This window comes from Siniperca chuatsi, linkage group LG10, assembly GCF_020085105.1.
Source record: "Siniperca chuatsi isolate FFG_IHB_CAS linkage group LG10, ASM2008510v1, whole genome shotgun sequence".
Taxonomy (NCBI): domain Eukaryota; kingdom Metazoa; phylum Chordata; class Actinopteri; order Centrarchiformes; family Sinipercidae; genus Siniperca; species Siniperca chuatsi.
Genome location: NC_058051.1, coordinates 13,013,307 through 13,034,375, shown reverse-complemented (window position 1 = coordinate 13,034,375; position 21,069 = coordinate 13,013,307). Strand labels below are relative to the sequence as shown.

The following is a 21,069-nucleotide window of genomic DNA, read 5'->3' as shown; positions in this document are numbered from 1 at the left end:
TCTGGCATGTAGTTTGATAGCAAAACACCACTCAGCCCACATACAACATTACAACAAGAGACATACCATGCGTGTGCTTTCAGAACACCACCCATGTGCTGCACGACATCACAGATGAACATGTGGGGTCTGGTGAACTCCTACAGATCATCTCAAAGAATGTCTTTTATGTTGGCATGGTTTTGGAGGTGTAAATAATGCCATGTGAAACCAGGGGGTAGCTTTCTATCAGTGTAGGTGTGAGCTTTATAGGAGCCAGTGCTTTGTAATTCAATTGACAATTGTTGGGGAAAACAGAGAACTGATCAGGGGAAGAGAACATAAATCTTCAACTTGTCAGCTCGGTGTGGTCTCATGTTTTCTCTGCATCTGTGAAACAGAAATAACGATGGGAATTCAGGATTTTGAGATATGGCTTGGCTATAACATCAGAAGTCAAATCGCAAATGAACCAGCACATATTTTTGTAGGATGAAACTAAATCAAGTAAAAAGTGTATGCATGTTTATATATGTATATATTAATGTGTTCATCCTGTTGTCAGTTTAAGTTACAAGTTTAAATTTTTAAAATGTTCATGCAATGCAAACAACACAGAAATACATCTTCGATGTAAATGACCAAAGTTACAGTATAATCCACACCAGCCTCTTTATATTCAGACTTTGTTATATTGCGCCCTCTATAGGTCAAATCAACACACTGCAAGGATAGAGTTCGTTCAGAAATAAAATGTGAGATATGGCTGTGTTTTTACGTTAAGTTCAAGCATTTAAATTGAAATACATTGTAGGCGTATTTGACAAACCACTTGACTGTTTAAAACTAATCATTCAAATGCATTTAGTTTATTTGAAAATGAAAATATATTTTTGAGAATGGGAAGAAGTTGTAGATGATCAAAAATAAAAACTCTAAACTAAAAGTATCAACATGTAGCCTGTAGGTAAAGGTATCTGGCCCTTAGTTTATGTAGTTTCAATTCGGAGTTCGGTTTTTTCTCATAATTTTAGATGAACACAACATGCATGATGCCTAAAAACTAGCTGGAGACAGCATGGGAATTTGTAAAATCTTAGTTGAATATCTGCAATATCTTAGCCTACAGGATTAGATCTGTACATTTTAATGAAACAGTTTGTACAGGCTGGCAATGATGCGCTAATATTCTCATTTTAGTCTGAGCTGACAGCTGTCTTTTGCTTTGGTGTTTTTTTTCTTACAGCCTTAACAAACCTGTTACCGATTGGTCCAAATTTGACATCCACATTTTCTGACCAATCAGAACGCGAGAACCTCTTTGGTACATTAGGGAAGAAAAAAAAACTGTCCACAACCTGCACAAGAGGAATATTTCAAACCGTTCTACCACATTTTGTTTGGCTGCAAACAGAAGTATGTACGGAAACTGTTACCAGCAGATTTGTATAAAAGTCAGTGTTCGTAAAGGTCGTGTTGAATATTCTATCCTAAATGTAAGTTAGCCAGGGCTTACGAGCTAGCATTGCAGCTAGCAGTATATTGTTAATGCTTTAATGGCGAAAACAGCTGATTTCTTTCACTTGGTAACTGAAGTGTTGTCTCGGGACTGTGACGGTTAACGTTATTGGGATTTAATTTGCAAGCGGCTTTCTTGTATCTGGAGGACAGTGTTAGAGCTATTTTAGAGAAGCCAGTTGACCTTTCAGCGGACGAGCTAGCAGCTTCTGTAGCAAAACAGTAATGTGACGACGTGTTGTGTGACCAGCTAGCAATGGTGCAAGGACTGGGGAGCGTCATCAGACCAGGTGAAGCAGATGCGTGTGAACGCACCCCAAAACTAATCCGATTTGTAATGATAGTATAAAATAGATAAGTATTTTTTTTTATAAATCTATTTTATGTGTGATAAGTGTCAAATAAACCTGTTACAGCGCAGATGGATGAAAATAAAAATTCAATCTTACGAAACTGGCTCAAATAATTCAGTATGTAGGCCTTTGAATGGTGTTGGAACACTTTTCGGTTCTGCTACTATGATATCTTGACTGAATCAGTTTTATTTGTGCAACAGGAACTCACCACAGGATTGTCTTAAAATACCTGAAAGATGCCGTGTAGAAACATAAGCTGTAAGGTCTTTGTTTACATTTCCTCTCGTGTCTACAAGTGCCTGAAACTGCTAGTAATGGAATACTTATGCAGGATAAATAAAATAATAAAAATAATTTGTGCATAACGAGCAAACTTTGAAAAAACGGATAATTGAAGTAACAACTGAGTAGAACAGATTTCATGCTAAAAGTGCTCATGCAGTCTGAGGAGCAGGTGGAAGAGCACGTCAAATTGCCTGCCATTTTGTCCTACCAAGCAGTTGATGAATTTCAAAATGCGCAAAACCTGATCTTTTTACAAGTTTTCCAATAATAACTGAAAGGCAGCTATCTAAAAAATGAGGTGTGTGTGGCATTGCCGGATGTGAATGTGTGTAATCAGTGTAGCAGCTGGTGTAAGGCAACCATAGGGTAAATAAGGTAATCTTGGGGACAGATTAGTTGTATTTTGGGACTGTACTCAGTGTAGGAAACTAATGATTAAAAAGAAAACACTTACTGTATATATAATTGAATTAACAATGTTACAAAGTGTGGGTCCATTAGCTTATGCTGTGTTTGATGGTTCATAATGTAACCTTGTTATGCTTGTGGGACATTAGCATAAGTTAACAAGACAGGACCCAAGGCTTATTCAGCAGCCAAATGGCCGAAGAGATAAAGAACACTGTGCTCAACTACTCCCACACCACAGCTGTTCACTCTGATCAGTTTGCGCTTCTTATCATTCAGTAGTTTGAGTGCAAGTGTCATGCTATATTATGGAACAGATTTAATTTTTAAATGTGTGCTTTGCTGTTTTCTTCCTTCTCCCAGCAGAAACAAAAGATTGTGTGTTCATCTGTCCAACAAAACATGCCTTCTACTCTGCACTGACCATTAAAATGGTAAGATGGTGTGATAACAATTCTACATATGATTTTAATTATTTTTTTTCTTTAATGTAATATTATTCTAATTGCCTGGGTCCTGACCTTATAATCCACCCACTTCATCAAGTTGACTTGAAGATCGTTGAAGATGGAAATGGAGTGTAACGAGTTGACAGTTCTGTCCATCAGGCTACTGTTCTAATACAATTGTAATACAATTCTGTATGTCTGTTGAGAGTTACATTATGTGGTGGCAATTTGCTGTCTGTCATTAATAAATAAATAAATAATAATAAATACAGTAATAATTTCATTACTGAAATTATTTAATTATTACAGGCCTGCAGCAGCCACAGATATCAGATTTTTTTTTCTTTCAGAGCATGTAATTTATTGATTGCTTTTGGGATGTAAAGAGAATTTCAACAAATATGACAAAAAAAATGGAGCTCAAAGTGCTACATAATAATTGTTTGCTAAATTGGGTTCTTTATCTATTCAATAGGTGTGACAACTGTCAAAAGTCCTGTGTGACAGACTTCCTTCAGAGAACTGGATACAACCTCCACGGAAGATGGAGGACTCTCCTCACTTATACATCTCTAATTTTAGTGACAATCAGGATATGGAGGAGAGGGAGGATGAGGACATTTATCAAGAGGAAACTAACATGGAACCAGACATGATCAAGTCACTGTACCCAGATCTTCATAAACATCCCTCTCAGAATACTGAGGGAGACTGGAACTCGTTTCCCTGCCAGCATTGTGAGAGACATTTTACCAGCAAACAAGGCTTAGATCGGCACATGCACATCCACGCTATAGCGAACAATGAGGCACACCCATACAAAAGCAATATGAGCAACATGTCTTTTGGTTCAAATCTGGGTCAGTTGCAGCATGAGAAGATGAAGCCTCTGGATTCAGAGGACTCAGTCATGCAGCTTCATATTTCATCCCCGACTAGCTCTAATACTTCCATTTTGTCGGCTGGAGACCACACTGCTCAAGCAGACGAACAGGGAGTATTAGACGACCATCATGCTTGCAAGTACTGTGAAAAGATATTCACTACACATACCAACAAGCGACGGCATGAGCGCAGGATCCATGAGCAGCACCTGCAACTCTCACGTGTAGAAAAAACCCAGCTACCCCAAGAGGAAAATCTTCAGACGATATTCAGTGAAACATCTCAACAAAAAACAGAGCTTGGTGACAGTGCAGCTCCTGCAGCTGTTCTGGAGAATGAAGGGGAACACACAGAACAATATATGCTAGATGTCTCTAGCAATATTTCAGAGAATCTCAGCTTTTACATTGATGGAAAGATAGTGTCAACAAGTACAGTCAGTAGCTGTGAAGCAGCTGAGGTTCATTCTGGGTCTTCGACTTTAGTTAGACTGGATGCCCTGATTCTAGATCCTGCCCACATCAGCCAGGTTTTAAATACAGAGTCAGTTACAAGCAAAGAGATACCTGGTCAACCATTGACCAAGAGAAGAACTGCAACACCACCTCTTTTACCACAAATTAAAACTGAACTGGAGTCTGAGGTAGTTGTGTCTTCATCCTCATCATCACTTGTATCTTCTTTAATAGAGAATCTACTCCCTCAGAATACAGAGTCTACCATTGTGCAGAAGGAAAGAACAGTGTTTCTGTCACCTAAACTTAAGCAGCTCCTGGAGAAGCAGGATGGCCTTAAACCTACACTTGCCCTCATCACAGATGGCCAGAAGCCTTGTTCACCGGTCTCTCTCTCTGTCCTGCCTGCTGGAACAGGGAGGTTTAAAAGAAGGACTGGATCTCCACCAAGCTCCCCACAGCAAAACCCAACATCTAATGAGGAAGATATAGCAGATTGTGATGCTGTAAGCACAGGTCAGATGGAGACTCAGTATAGCTCCTCACCTGTGCACGAAACCAATGAAAAGGATGACACAACCCAATCGGTAGAGGATCCAGCAGTGAAACCTGTCTTGACAGACAGCTGGCGCCCCTTGACTGGTGGTAATTCCTGTAACCAGCAACCATTGGATCTCTCCAATACAGTCAAAAGAAATGAACATGTAGCTTTAGCTGATGCCGTGCTGGATTTGAGTTTGCAGAAAAAGACCCCAGGTGAATCTGAACTGACATTAAAATTAGTTTCACAGGCAGTTTTGAAAGAAGGAAAATCAAATACATGCATGGTGGAGAAAGCCTTAATAAATATTGGAGAACAAAATGTAAGCCTAGGGAATCTTGAGACTCCTTTAGTCACAGACTTTACCATAGTTACTGGTCCAGATATAATGACCCCAGTGGAGCCTGTTGCAGAAGGACTTGTTTATGGACTTGCCCTACCCCCCAATTCTCTGACTCCATCACCCGCCTCCCTTACCCCTATTGCCTTGCAGCCAGCTTCACCGTGCACTATAGCATTTGCTTCCCCAGCGTCACACACCATGCTCCCTACTGCTCCTTCATTAATCACAGTTTTGGCACCACCACCACCTATTTCTAACCCTTCAAGCCAACCAATCCAGGTATTAGCCCCAAATATATCATCTGAGCCCTTGGTAATCTGCACAGAAAATGCATTAAATTCTTCAGACTGTGATTTAACTGCTGCATTTGCCACTACAAATTCTGCAAACCTTGTCACTCTCTCCCAACCCCTTGACCCGACTCTAAATCTGCCTGGCCACGTGTTTCTCACTGATCAAATAGCTCTCAATCCACCTATAGTTGAGTCCACTCCTGTGTCAGAAGTGCCATTCACACCCACTGTAACTTTAAATGATTCCCTCATCAACTCTTACAACATTACCAGCAACACAGTGTTGATAGAGTGCACAATAGCTCTTGAAGCCCCAGGAAGTGTAGTCCCTGCTGCAATTACCTTACAAGAAAACACTGCCGTGCCTCCAGCATCTTCACAGATGGTTGTCAATCACATAGAACAGCAACAGATTGTATCAGTACCCAACCCTCCAACTGTGGACCCCACTATTCTTGTGTCCTCCATCGCAGAATCAGTAACTCTGTCCACCACCACCTCAGCGATATCTGATTGTTCTACTGTGGGTGAATCAAGTCCTGACCCAGAGCCTGTTGTTAATGCAGAGCCACCAACCACAAAAGAGGAGGAAGCTGATGACAGTACTGTTTCCATACCTGAAATCCCATCTAAAACCTCACCTTCTTCTGAGAAAGCTGAAGAGGACGAATCCTCAAACAACACCCCAGATGATGCACAACAGCAGACTTTCACCAAGAATTTCATCTGCAATGTGTGTGATAAGCTTTTCCATTCAATGAAAGAACTTGGCCATCATGTAGGTGACCATGCCGATGAATGGCCCTACAAATGTGAGTTCTGCGTGCTGCTCTTTGGCAAACCCTCCGCTTTGCTTGACCATCGATCAAGCCTCCATGGTGTTGGCAAGACTTATGTTTGCAGTTCATGTACAAAAGAATTTGTCTACCTTTGCAATCTGAAACAGCATCAGGAAGAATTACATCCCGGCCAGCAGTGTACATACACAGAAGAAGAAAAGGGAAAGCTAAGACGTCAGAACTACAACAACTCAACAAAAGTCAACACGGAGTCTTCAGTGCCCGATGCTCCAGAAGAACCCAAGAAACTGGTGAAAAAGGAAGAAGGTGAAGTAGATATGACTGCTGAAGAATTGTTTACAACAATAAAAATCATGGCCTCAGATGGAGGTAAAATCAAAGGGCCTGATGTTCGTCTTGGCATTAACCAACATTATCCCAGCTTTAAGCCCCCTCCATTTCCTTACCATAACAGATCACCCGCTGGCTCATTGGCTTCAGCCACAAACTTCACCACCCACAACATCCCTCAAACCTTTAGTACGGCTATTCGGTGTACCAAGTGTGGAAAAAGCTTTGATAACATGCCAGAACTACACAAGCATATCCTGGCTTGTGCAAATGCCAGTGATAAAAGGCGGTACACACCCAAAAAGAATCCCATCCCACTACGCCACTTTGCAAAAACTCAAAATGGAGTTCTATCTACCACTAATTCTACTAATGGACTAAATGCTTCAAACAGACCCAGCCAGTCAAATAGGTCCAAACCTAACCAAGAATCACCAGTAAAGGTGAAGTTCAAGGTACTGAACAAAAGGAAGAAAAAGTTGGCCCAAAGGGTCATGCCACAGAGGAACAAGTCAGTCTCTTCATCAAATAAAGTGTCACCTGCGCAGGTGGATGAGCAGCAGGAGATTTTTGTCTGCCCACACTGTAGCAGGGAGTTCACAATGCGTCGCAGCAGAACCAAACACATGGCAGTCTGCCCCAAGAAACCTAAAGAGGTGAAGAAAAGGAAAGAAGGAGGGATCTCTGTGACAAAGGAAAATGATGGACACCTGCATAGAGGGGTTGAAGAGAAACAACAAGCCTCACCTCATCATAAAACAAGACTCCAAACTTCTGGCCCTGCTAAGAGGCCCGCCATCCTACCAGTGCAAACTGTCTTTTCAAACAAAAGAAGTAAAATAATTATAAAAGAGAGCATGCAGCCAAAACAAGAGACACCCACTCTCAATGAACTTCCCATTGTTCGCACTTTCAACCCCTCTATGCGTCAGTATAGCAGAGTGCAGCATAGCGTCAAAGGAATCCCCATTAAAATCACCATAGTGAAACCACAACAGACTGCACCACAGAAGGATGAGCTGCCTCCCACCCAGAGCCGAGATGAAGCCACTGGAGCTATTACCAACAGCTCTGAACAGAGTCCTACAACTTGAGGACTACTCAGCAGCCCACTCAGCAGGGGATTGTCAGGTAGTTAAAGCACATTTAAGTTTATTTGCAAAATGATGATGGTATCAAGTGATACCATTACAAACGCAGAAAAGTCATACACAGTAATTCCTAATTTGTTCAGGTAAGATAGGTACTACAGTATATGCAAGTAATACAGGTTAAACAACACGCAAGTAGCTTCTACAATAATCAAGCCTTTTAAAATGATACACAGTATAATCGTGCAATAAAATTTTTGGACAGACAGCCAATAAGATCTCAGCACTGCCATGTTCTTAAAAACTAACTGTTATATATAAAGACATTAAAATAAACAAAAAAACCAAACAAAATTACCAGCATAAATGCAACAACCAGATGATCATCCAACCTCACGTCCATATCTTTCTCAATATATGTTTTGTTGTTTTCAGGTACCTGCTGTGTGGAACTCCTCATACATACTTGCGTCATAGTGATACTAAAGGGAGATAACTGCTGATCACACTGTAAACCCCATGGACATCATACTGTACAATAAATGACTGAATTGAAGACGGATAAAACAGACGACTAAGGATACTGCAGTGAGTGGATGTGTTTAACTGAGTATTTGAATGCTTTTGTAGTGCTTGGAGTTTTGTAAATTTCTCCTTCATTTCGTAAACTTTCTGTCAGCGGCTTGGATTTGCACTTTGAAGTGAATCTGACCGCTACATGTCACAAATTGGAGAGGAAGCAGAAGGAATTGAGCTGGAAGGCTGCTCTCATTTCATACTTTGTGGGTTATTTAGAGAAGATGGCAGGTGGCAATCATTTTCAGCATGCATTTGCACTTGTTCTTATCTGTTGTCTTAATGCATGCTGTGAGCTTGTACGACCGCTAGGCCTACATTAATTTATGATGGATTCTGTTGATGCACTTAGGCCTTAAACACTGAATCTGGTGTTGCTCTGTTGGTCTGATTGACAATAACCAGTGTAATTACATGGAAGACACATCCAAATTGCTTCTAAATACAAATCTACAGAATCATACAAAAGTAACACACGCAAGCTACCTATCAAAATTCTTGTTAAGGATATCAGCACTGTTGATTACTATTAGGGAAGTCAGTGTTTTTATTATTGGTGTGAATGTAACATTGGTAGATTTAATGCTACAGCCTTTGCAAATCAAAATGGTATATAATCTGATTGGCCCAGTTGCTATGTATTTGTATGACAGTTTTGAGAAAAAAATGCTTTTTATGTGCCATCAAATGTATATAATATGAATAAATGTGGTATAAAGGTGATGAAGAGTAAACATAGTTTAGTGTTTCTCCACATATGGAATTTATTTTGGTTGTCCACCCAAATAGATTAATTTGTTTGTCTCTTCAAAAGTCTCTCTGGAACTGCAGTTGAAAGTGAAGTGCAGATTACTTAAAAAGAATGCATTGATGTGCTATCACATTTTGAAAAAGTGCTTCCCTATGCAGCCTAATCTCATGTTGGATTTTGGAGTTTGTAGGCTACCACAAATAAATTCTCAACTTTTGTGAAACACTGCAGTTTGGTGTATTTGCACTGCAATCCCAATCATTGCCACAGTAACAATAGTTCAATTCTAAACAGCATTGACAGAGCCAACTCCAGTGCTTGGCCTCACTGCATTTCTTCTGAAATCCTGAAATATTTACAGTAGTCCTGTTCGCTTATAGGCTTTATTTTGCACCTGTTTCACCAAACACTTTAAAGAACTAGAATTTTTTTATATAATTTTTTCCCATCCAACCACAAGAAATGTTCATATTAGAAGTACAGTCTGGTTAGGTTTGTCATCTGTAGCGTATAAGCATTTCATCATTGCTTATAATCTGTATAACAGTTGTCAACAGTTTATTGTGTGATTTAATAAGTGTGTATAATAAATTCCAACATGTATAAATCACAAAATGGAAATGGAATATCAATTATGGGGTCATTTTTGCTGGTGCCCTGTAGTGACACGTGCAAATGTTTGTGGCAAGTTGTCACTAATCTCAAAGAGTGAGTGTAATGCATTGCATCTGTTTGATTTAAATTGTTATAAGCTACTAGTTTGAAGATCCAGTGCTATACAGGGTAGTTATTTCATTATGATTGAATTGAGTTATATTAATTTAGACAAACTAAAACCTGACAGTGGCCTGTATCTGAGAGAGAGCGAGTAATCGTACTTTTATTTGACATTTTTGCCTTTTCAACCCTCGCTGGTAATATTTCTTTTATTCAGACAGACTGCAATGTGTTGGATGTACAGGACCGTTTGGGAGACTGTTATTTAACTGTGAAACGTGCTTGTAGCATTTTGAAGTGTAAATTGAGTCATGTATATTTATTAATAATTTAAAATCATGTTATCAATCTCTGAACAGTTTCTCTGTATGATTTGCACTAAAGGTTTTTCAAGCGAGTGTTCAAAATAAATGGAGAATGTTATGGTTATATGTGAAGTTTGTGTGAAACTTTCTTTAATAAACAAATCAAATTAAATTCTTTATGTAGAAGACAGTGGTTTTCAAATTACTATAATCTTAGTCATTTTATTTTTATTTTTTACTGTGGTAACAGAATTTGACTCCAGACTTACATGTTGCCTACTGCATTATGTGCCTTACTAGAAAGTAATAAAATGTCCAGGTGGTGGCACACTTTTCTTACTTTAACCTCTGGAGCAGTGGAATCAATAGAGAGGGGATTTTGTAAAAACACTGCATGTCTTCTGCACTCCCACATTCTGTTTGAAAAATCTGTTTACTGTGACACATGTTTTTATGCTATTTTTAAAGCATACTCTCCACCGCCAGAGTTTTAACATTTGGAATCTGATGCCAAAAAGTCTTCGTGCAAAGTCTCCTGTGACCTGTTTTGTGGGAGAGCAGTGAATGTTTTTGTGGAGTAGCTATAAACTGTTAACATTTGCTTGTCCCATTTTTATCCTACATATTTAGTATCTACAACAAAAGGTAAAAGGATATTGTAAATAACTGAGGAAGAAACAGACAATCCAAATGTCAGAAGATGCAACAATTATGTGACACACTATGTACTTTTTATTGTACTCCCTCTGTATAAGGGATAAATAAGGTTACTAAGCTAACAAACAAAAAGGGCAATTAACAAAATAATAGGTTGATTGAGTGGCGATATCCAATATACCATAATTGCATCATCCGAATACTTGAACTTTCCTTTTCCTAGTTAGCTTAATGATAACACAGTTGCTTAGTCAAGCTTAAAGTCATAGATAGTAGTGTAATTGTGTTAACATACCTAGATCCAGTGTGTTTCTCTCATGTAACAATTAATCATTGTTTTGTAATCACACTCTGGGGCTAAATTAAGATTAAGAAGAAATGAAGTCAAGTGATGAGTGTGAGTGGCAAATATATATATATATAATATAAATGGCAAAAAATATGCAACAAAATGTATGTGCACTTGCTTTAGCTAAAAGAAAGTGCATTACAGTACATTTTAGGCAGCTCAAGTCTCCATTAGATCAACAGCAGGGGCATCTTTATAAATCGACCTTATTGGAGATTAAACCAAGAACCCTCTCACTTTGAGAGAACAGTGAGCCACCATGCAGCTCAAGAAAAGTAATCTGCACAAGCACAATTTTGTGGGGAAAAGTCTAATTAGCAAAGTTAGCTGTGGTTGGAGGAGTAGCAGAGAAAGAGTAGCAAATAACTGAGTAAACAGTGAAAGTAGGGAAGCAGAGTTTGTTGGTAAAAATAAAGAGGAACTAAGTTTGCATCGGAAGCTGTACACAGGGGAACTGAACTCAGGATCTTCTCTCTGTAAGGGAAAAGTACCACTTACCACTGAGCTGCTGTGATGTGAGCCAAACTCCCAACACCTGTTTCCACTGGTTGTAATATCATATAGAACCAGTTTGGTTGTAAAAAGACTAATCACGCCATTCACCCAATCATCATTCAAAAAGTAAAACACTATCACTTTGATTAGTTGGTTAGTTGCAGCAGTGAGTGGCTAAATATGTGTGCATGTATGTTTAAATTTGGGAAAATACAATAGTAAAAAAGTACATGTGTACAAAGATTTCAGTTCAGCAGCAGTGCATGGAAGAGTGACCATGTGTTAGCGGTCATTAGCTAAGAGTCCGAGCTGCAAAACTGTTAACTCCTCTACATTCATTTTTTACATTTTGACAGCAGGCAGAATTGACAGAAGACCCATCCTGGAAATACTTTCAAAACAGGGCTAAGTGTTGTCAAATTTCCTTCCGGGTTTTTTGTATTTTTATTTATTTATTTTTTGAAGTGGCAGAAAGTGGCTTCTACATGCTGTGCAGTTGTTACTAAGTAATGGGGTGTTTCTCTTATTTTTAAATCAGTAGTCCAATATTTTGGGAAATATGCTTATCCGCTCCGCTTATTTTCCAAGAGTGAGATGGGAGGATTGTTATCAGTTTCATGTTTGTGCATTAAGTACAGAGCTGTGGTTAGCCTAGCTTAGCATAAGGTGAAAAAACATGCCTACTAACATTTCTACAGCTGACTTATTTACACATTACACAGTGTATCTTGTTTGTTTAACCTGTACATAAAAAAATGTCAAACCGACAATTTGTGGTTTTACAAGGAGTTACGTGCTGGAACTATTAATAATTGGGCACAGTCACTTTGGGCAGCTTCCCGAAGTCTTGTCATGACAGTGAGTTTGCAGGGTTTGGTACCATCAAGCTAGGATAAAGACCATAACCAATACTTCATTTCAGTACTTAACACTGTCGCCTCACAGCAAGAAGGTCCTGGTTTCGAATCCCGGCTGGGGCAGGGCCATTCTGTGTGGAGTTTGCATGTTCTCCCTGTGTTTAAGTGTTTTTCCTCCGGGTGCTCCGGATTCCCCCACCATCAAAAACATATATATTAGGTTAATTCTCCTGTCAGGGCCCTTGACCACTTCACTGGCATTTAGAACTGTAGTTGGTTGCTGCACAGTGGCTGCCCACTGCTCCTAATACAATGTATGAGTGTGTATGTGACAATAATCTTGACTTGATTTGATTTGATTTACGTTATTTAGCAACACACGCAGTAGCTGGAGATGGTGCACTGAAGTACTGGGCGGATGGATAAACTGATAAATTTAACAAGAAAGTTGACTTAAAATTTGTAAAACAAAAAAATAAACAACTAATACTGTCTGTAGAGATCAGGTCCAAGTGCCGGCCTGTGTCAGCACACTCTCTCAATGAAACATTAACAGACGAAAAGTAATCTCTGCCTAAATTGAATTGTTCATCAACATGCAGCAGTAGGCATGAATTTAATTGGAATTTTGGCAGTTACGCAGAATCTTTTATTTGCTACAGGCAAATAATATAAGGTCCAGGGGAGAGATAATTTTTTTATGATTCTTCAGTTATGAGAATGCATTGGAAACAGTAGCTGTGCCGTACATCTGTCTGTGACATTGACATATGACTGTAATTCCCCCATCCCCTTGTGTCATGGCTATAGCCAGCACTAATAAAACGCAGATGCAAATCGACTCAGCAGCAGCAGGTGAAGCGAGCTGGTTCAGCCTGCCGTGTGTTCTTATGTAAAGGCTTGTGGGTTTGTTCTCCCCCTGGTGAAGCTTATGTTTTCACTCTTCAGAAGCTTTTAGTGCTTTTGTGACAAATCAACACAAGTGGTTTGGATTTGGGGGATTTTTTCCCCCTCTCAGATGAGTTCAAAGCTCCAGCAAAGGTTTTTACAAAGTTGAACACATAAGATTTAAGAGGACATGTTGTAATTGAATTGAGGAAAACCAGAATCTGCTGTCATCTGTGTCTCTTAGGGTTCAGTGCAGATGTGTATAAAAGGCCTTTAACACACCTGATGTCCTTTTAGTAATTAAGAAATCAAAAAAGTCCAACTACAGTCTCTGGGAATAAGGGACCGGTCTTCAGGTGCTTTGAGCAGAAGTGCCAGGCAGATGATTTTAAGTTAAGAGTTGTGCCAGCGCAACTATAGCGACAAACCACAGCCCTGAGGTACAGGATCTCCCAGAGCTCACAAGCTCAGCAATAACTGCGATGCTGCATTGGTATGCTCAACACAGCTTAGGCTTTTAGCCCAGGGCCATGTTGAATTCTCATAGGAAGTTATGATGAGAAGTGAGGACACATGATCAGAGATGATCGAAAACAAAAACAGCCAACCCAGAAGTCTGAGGAGAAACCTTTGATCTCCTTCTCGCTAATTTCATCATCCTTTTCGAAGGTTTCATAAACAATATTAATACCGAACTGAAACCAGTAACATAGTGTGAGATGAACTGTATTTTTTCCCACCTATGTGGCTTCGAGGTCTGTCCTGTACCTGGTTTGTGGAAAGGCAAAAAGACAAGTAGAGTTTAAATGATTCAGTGTGTTATCTGGAGGTGACGATTAAGTTTGCATGTACAGGTGAGCAGTGTGTCAGGATCACAGTGGTTCAGGGTGAACACACATGAACGAGCTGAGTCACACCACCTCTGGCACTGCTTGTTCTGGCTGACGTGAGTCATATGTTGAATAAACTCTTTACTTAAGTGAACGTTAACCTTCTTGCATGTTTCTTCTGCATGTTTTGGCCAGATTCTTTAGTTCAATAAACGTTATCTAGTTAAGTAAAATTCAAATATTTGAACATTATAGGCTTGCAGATCTCCTAAAACAGCTAATTTGCTGCCTCCGACAACTTATGTAAGACTGAGTTCAAAGGAAAGACTAACCCGTCTTTGGCATTATAAAGGTAACCAACCCCCTCCAAGCAGCACTGGGTGGAAGCAATAATACAAACAGGATACTGGCATAAAGTACTTCTGTACAAGTCGCTTCTTCCCTCTCTGCATGCTGTTCATGCGGGAGCAGAACAGACATGGTAATGAGGACATTAATAAAGGATGTGGATCCATATTTAATGATCCACTGGCCCCTTTCGTTTGAAACTGATTTTTGTGTCTGTGGTTGGGGTTTCTGTTCAGAATCCGTGTTTTGTTTTGAGAGGGACTCGCAAATGTGCTATTTTTTCCCTGCACAAGCAAAGTGCTGCATAAGACCTGCATACACCTGCCCGTTTGTGTGTTAGTGAGAGATAGAGAGATGCAGGATCAGTCTTCTCTGCCTATATTTGGAAGATAATATTGAAGTGTGTGTGTGTGTGTGTGTGTGTGTGTGTGTGTGGGGTAGTACGAAAGAAAGAAATAACTTCAACTTTCTCATCCTGAAGGAAATTTGGTTTGGAGCCAGGCATTAAACACACACAGTAGATCACAGAGAAGAGAAGAAAAAGTAATGGTGGAGGTGTACAGCAAATCAAAATCCAATGACGGGTATGAGACCTACTTTTGGCTTGGATTGTCACAATGGTGCATGCTGGCAAGTCGAACGTGTCCAAATTTTTTAACATTTTGTTCACCAATCCCAGTCCACCTTTCTCTGCAATTGGTCAACAAACTCATGAATGGTTTCATCAATTCATTTTCAGTTTTACCTCTATTTTCTATCTTTAGCTCTTCTTTTTGAAGAACTGCAAGTCCTGTTTTCCCATCTAATGTGGATGCCACTGAATGAACAGACCTCAGGCCACATTGAGAGCATTTGCTTGCAGCGCATAATCGACAGCAGTTTATGAACTTACCAAATTTGTTTTAGTCATCTGCCTAAGACAGATGTTATCATGCTTATCTGTTGTGTATCTGGTCCCTTTCCCAACATATATGCGTGTCAACTCACCGTGGAGGAGTGAGATTGGATTAAAAAGAGGGAATAAAAGAGAAAGAGGAAACCAAATCCAGAAACTACAAGCAGCAGCAGCTAAAGTATAATGTTAGAACTGGCTATACACACATGCACACAGTCATCTCTATTCTCACTTCTGTCAGGGGAGAGAGTCTGTCTTCTCTCTGCAGCAGGCTTCTCCTTCTCATCGCTTTCTCTCCCCCCCTCTCTCTCTCTTGCTTTGTTCATGCTGTGCTCTGTCTGAAGCAGCGCCACACTGGAGCACTAATGAGCAGGCGGAGAGCAACCCAACACAGATCTCCCATCAGCTTAGGAGCAGCAACAACACTAACAGCATCTGAGGCAACGAGACACTGAACTGATCTGCAGTCAGCAGGGAGGTAGCTGTAAAAAGCAACTGACAGCCCTGGGAAAGGCATAGGAGAGGTCGTGAGGTGGCTTCAAAGGTAAACAGCCGACCTTCTCCACACTCGGAGGCTGACACGCAGTGCACTTTTCTCTTTCTGAAGACGAAGGACCTTTCCCCTCCTGGAGGAGTTTAGCCATGGAGGAGATGCTCACCTGCAGCCGCAGCCCTTTCTCCCAGGTGTTTGGGCGTCAGGGTCAGCTCATGCAAGCCAGTGAGTGTTAACAGCCACCTAAAATCTGCAAAATATCAAAGTTTTTTTAATTTATCTTGCTTGATCCTGATTAAGTTTAACTTGATTGCGTGTGGTGTTTCAATAATGGGTGCACCCACTGTTCTTTTGGATTTAATGCTAAACACAGATACAGAGTAGCCATCACATAGAGTCTTTAAAGTAGACTGTTCTGATAATGACACAGAAATTAAAGTCCAGCAATACTGGTACGCAAAATAAAGGCGTTTACAGTTGAAGATGGGTGTCCCAGTTTCACCAAAAACTAGTAAGAAATAAAAAAAAATGTAATGTTACTTTCCTTTTAAAGAAGGTTCAGATGCAATTCATCATTCAGTTCTCTCAGTATTTTGATCATGTTACCTTTTTATCCTTTAACTCTGTTGTGAAATCACTGTGAAAAAGAGTTTACATTTTATGCAGCCTGATTTTCCCAAATGTATGGGTTTTATATTTTTCCACAGAAAAATCACATAATACATTGTGGCATAGAGGTATACATATTGAATCACTTCTAGTGTAATGCAGTTTGACATAGTGATGTGTTAATGTTGATAGACTGTGATGCTCCTTTCATGCACAAGAGATGTCAGGTGTGAATATGTGTGCGATGTGTCTTGTGTGCGTGCGTGTGTGGCTGCAGGTGGGTACGCGAGACTGGAGCTCAGCTTTCATGCATATGATTACAAACCTTTGATCTCTGTCTGACCAAACATGCCACAGGTCTAACAAGGACAAAAACAATAAATTATCAGCAGTTCAAAATTACAGTTACAATTCAGGAATACAAGGGTGGACTCAAATATAATCCAATACAATAGTCGGTGCAATGCAATAAATGCCTTTGAGAAGTTTATAATTTTGAATTTTTGTTGAGACTGATTATACAGGAGTGCGTACTGTTTGTCCACCAGGTAGACAAATAACAGAATGCAGTGTTGATTCCAAGTAAACTGAGAATTAGCTGATTTTATTCACTAATTCACATTAAGTTAAACAAGTGCTTCTGCATTAAATGCTGCACCAACCCTACAAATTAATTTTTGTAGATTTCATCTTTGCAAATATGTGTGAGGCTGCTGAGTGAATTAGCAATGAAAAATAGATGATGTTTGCTCATAATTATGCTTATGTACTTTATGGAAATTCTTTTTTATCAATATTTGAAGGGATTCTGTGCAGTATGGGTGCCAGACACCCACATACCCCATTCAAACTCTGCTTATGTGGGTGCATATATGTATTATTTGTATAACTTGCGTCGGTGTGGTGAATTGTATGCTTGAGCTTTGAGGCCCTGTGCCTATTTTTTTTTTTTTCAGGATCAAACATCACTGCATGACAAAATCTGCCTCAGGTGTTCTGTTACAAGGTGTCACATAATTCCTAAAACAGAAAATGACATCCTTTGGCCATGGCTGAGCTGATGCGAAGCATAGTGAGTTGTGATTTTTCACAGGTTTGCTGCAGATTTAGATGGTTGTATATACATGCTTGTATCTGCTGGGTCCATTGTGGTACAGAAATGTTTTTTTTCTTTAGTTCAATTGCCATATGAGGCAGGACCTTGAGCTTTTTTTGTATTGAGCTGTACCTTGTCTGATTTTTTCTCATTCATCAATAAATAATGGTTTGCTTTTATGCTGCAATATGAAAGTGATAGAATAGAAGGCCTTTGGCTAAAATGTTAGATTTCTTCCAATGACAACAGAAACTTTTTTGACTGGCTTCTTTCGAAGAACGGCTTCTCTGTGATTAGTTCTGCTTGTAGATTAATGGTTGGTGTTTGTTTGTTGGCGTCTTCAGTTGTAATCAGAATGGCTGAGATTGGATAGGTTTCCTGACTTGAACGATTTGAAATGATTACTCACTTCACATCCAGGCAGATTGGAGAATGCAGCAGGCAGTGTAACACCGCGGGAAATCCACAGAAAAGACATGACTGTTTAAATGTTTGGAGGCATGTCAAGCTTTCTTTGTGCATGTTGTTTTTGGACTGAATATTCAGTCTTTGTTGCACATTTATTTTACATTATGCCCATGGGGTATTATTGTCTCTGTTGCTTCCCCCCCATTCAAACTAAACTTAAAGACAACTTGAAGTCAAACTGTGGAGCTCATCATCAGTCACAGACAGCACTGGGTGAATTAAACCTACAGGTAAATGCCACTCTGGCATGGTTGCGAAAATGACATTATCATTGCATGTGTTGTGGTGAATTACAGTCAGTCTTGCGCTCCCCAAGTTATCTATGCTCTTTGAAGCTTGTGCTGCATGTCTGCGATTTCGGATGTGCGAGAGAAGGAAGGGAAGGGGAGATGGAAGGGCGAGGAGAGGTAGGGGAGGGGATCGGGGCAAGAAAGTGAGCAAGCTGCAAATTGTGTGAATAAGAGATGGGTGTTTTTTTTCTATTTTTAGCAACAACCTTGCATACTGTTACACAGCTGCTGGAAGACTAATCCACAGTAGCGCTAGCTGGCAATATCTGAACAGTAATTATAGAGGGATTTTTTGTTATCTTTGGCTGTCACCCATCATTGGATCAGAAGTCCCTCAGCTATATGCAAAGGCCTGGCTGAATTGCAGAGAGAAAATCCATTACATGAGTGTTGCACATGCCCAAAGACTTGAATATTAACAACCTTCTGGTGGTACCCTGGCAGAATAAACACTCAAATGTTTCCCCCTCATGAATCACATTCACGTGGCAGTGCCAGGTGCATAATCCTGCTACAATTCTCTTGCTCCTCACTTGAGGTGTGATTTGTTCTGTGTTGTGATGTGTTGTCAAAAATCCCTGAGAAGCCAATGCTCCCGTTTGTCTGGGGAGCGTGACAACTTAGTTCCCTGGCTTTGAAATAGTCAAAGTATTCGGGGAAAGCTAATTTCTTATGTCTACGAGTTTACAAGGTAAGTCCATTAAAGGTAGAGCAGTGTTTCTATCAATCACAATGCATTGTGTATAATTGTGCTATCATACGCACTCTACATTTTCTGTTCCTGCAATGGAAATAAAAGGATCTTGTTCCTCTTGAGGATCAAAGACAATTCCAAACACAGTAATGTCTGTTTAAAAAGCCAATAAGCCAGAGTTTACTGCTCAATAGCAGAACATTTTTTAAAAAACATACCTGTAGGCTGTTGATTGGATTGTGGATCAATAGTACAGTTCACCAGGACCTGAGATTTCTGGCACTCAAAACTGGCTCCTGGCTGTTACTCAATTTGAACAAAAGCTTCCTGTTTTCTCATGTCTGCTATTGTCTCTTGGCCCAAATTCCAGATATACAACCCCCGCCAGTCTGAAAATAAATCAGCATGTAAAATGATTAATGTCCAACACCAATTTTGACTATTTTTGTTTTCCTATGTTGTGCTTTTCTTTATTTGTTGAGGTGGATTTTGTTGTGTTTAAAGCTGCAGTGATACACACAGTAAATAGCTTTGTATAGTTTTCCACTATAATATGTTGAAACACAAACATTTGCTTATTATTTATAACAGTCACAGTTACCGTATTAACAGAGCATCTGACAAATGAGATTTAAAAAACAATGTAAATACCTTTTAAAGTATATATATATTTTCACTAATTCCATTTATCTGTGAAAAAAGGATCTGACTGCCCTGAAATAGTAATGAATTGCTTGTCACTGATAGAGTTTGATAATTACGTAATGCCACTTTAATCATGATTGTATTTCCAATAAAACCCCAATGAGTTTACAACTATCAGAGACAACATAAACATGGAGGAGAGTAAATATTTTCAGTTTAGCAGTCAAAGTTGGAGACTGTTTCCTTTCTTACCTATCATTTTACCCTTGAATATCTCCCTAATACCTCAATAAACCATTGGTAAATCCCTGCTCAGGAGAGGTGAACGTGATTTGAAGTTTTAATACATGACCACTGCAGGTGTAGAACATATTTTGGTCTTCTCTGAAGTGATTAATTCCTCTCCTTCTTCCACTTGTGTTATGGTTCCAGTGCACTCACAGATTCCTCACACCTCCTTACCCGTTGGGCTTTCCTGCAGTAAGAGATTAGCTTCATGCTCCTGGTGTTGCTAATCATGTAGGAGGAGTCACGTTGCAAGAGGTTTGCTGGTACAGTCAGTGTGTGCAGTCAGCAAGGTAACATATCATTTTTTCACGTGGTGAGTCACAGATTTGGGCAGGGTTTTTTGGTTTTTTTTTATTTATTTTGTTTGCTCTAAAGGGAAACTGTTGATTGGTGAAAATGAAATGCCACACTAACTGTGACTCTACAAGATCTCTGCATTGATACTGTCATCCATCTGCTGTCATTCTGAAGTACATTAAAATAAATTAACATAACTTAATTGAAGAAATGAAGGCACGGGAAATACATTATCACTCAGCCAGGTTTCAAATTATCTCACACAATCTCAGTCAGTGAAGGAAAAAAAACCCACATCGCTGCATATTTTCAGGGTTACTGCACTTTGTTGGTAGTTTCTGGTATGTTGGGGTAATATGTGTGTTTAGCCTTTAGTTCTATGGGAAGGATTGCAGTGCATGTTGTAGAATTTTACTGCACGCTGTGGTGATTAGCACTTACCGTATTAACAGCAAGCAAATTTGCACTGGGGAACCTTACTTAATTGACCTTGTACAGTACTGTATTGAGGTTTGAGGATATTCCTGTGGAATATTTCATACTTACTAATTTATATAGCATATTCAGTATTATGTATCTTTGTTAATATTTAATCTCTATGAAAACTTAACACCATACCAAGTGCACATTCTACAAAGAGCATATATAATGTTGCGTCAAACATACAGCAAGTTAGTAAGGATATGGTGTTTTCACAGCGGCTTCTTTGCAGTATTTTGGCTTATTGCAGCATAACTCAGATATTATTGTGACTGTAATGCAGTTTCAGGAGGCATTTTTCCAGGGAA

General features: G+C 39.5%; 2 protein-coding genes across 12 annotated transcripts in view; both read left to right on the top strand.

The window, feature by feature from the left end:
* The first annotated feature begins 1,249 nt into the window (after window positions 1–1,249).
* Window positions 1,250–10,206, top strand: prdm2a (PR domain containing 2, with ZNF domain a). 9 transcript variants are annotated; one of them, XM_044211152.1, is made up of 4 exons: window positions 1,250–1,395; window positions 2,910–2,980; window positions 3,471–7,773; window positions 8,169–10,206. In XM_044211152.1, exon 3 carries the CDS (start codon window positions 3,540–3,542, stop codon window positions 7,734–7,736), a length of 4,197 nt encoding a protein of 1,398 aa, XP_044067087.1. In that variant the 5' UTR covers window positions 1,250–1,395; window positions 2,910–2,980; window positions 3,471–3,539; the 3' UTR covers window positions 7,737–7,773; window positions 8,169–10,206. The 9 variants fall into 9 exon arrangements, with proteins under 9 accessions (XP_044067087.1, XP_044067091.1, XP_044067089.1 ...); XM_044211156.1 differs by having other exon boundaries at window positions 1,280–1,395; window positions 2,913–2,980; XM_044211154.1 differs by having other exon boundaries at window positions 1,321–1,787.
* Window positions 10,207–15,775: 5,569 nt separating this feature from the next.
* Window positions 15,776–21,069, top strand: part of LOC122882907 (kazrin-like) — a 170,705-nt gene continuing 165,411 nt past the window's right edge. Inside the window, exon 1 of one of the 3 annotated variants that reach the window (XM_044210835.1) lies at window positions 15,776–16,119. In XM_044210835.1, the coding sequence (XP_044066770.1) occupies window positions 16,044–16,119 (76 nt within the window). In that variant the 5' untranslated portion in view covers window positions 15,776–16,043. The remainder of the gene's footprint in view (window positions 16,120–21,069) is intronic. The other 2 variants (XM_044210834.1, XM_044210836.1) reach the window with 2 other exon arrangements.

Coding starts and splice junctions, on each gene's coding strand:
- prdm2a (XM_044211152.1), top strand. CDS start 3,540: ATGGAGGACTCTCCTCACTTATACATCTCTAATTTTAGTGACAATCAG.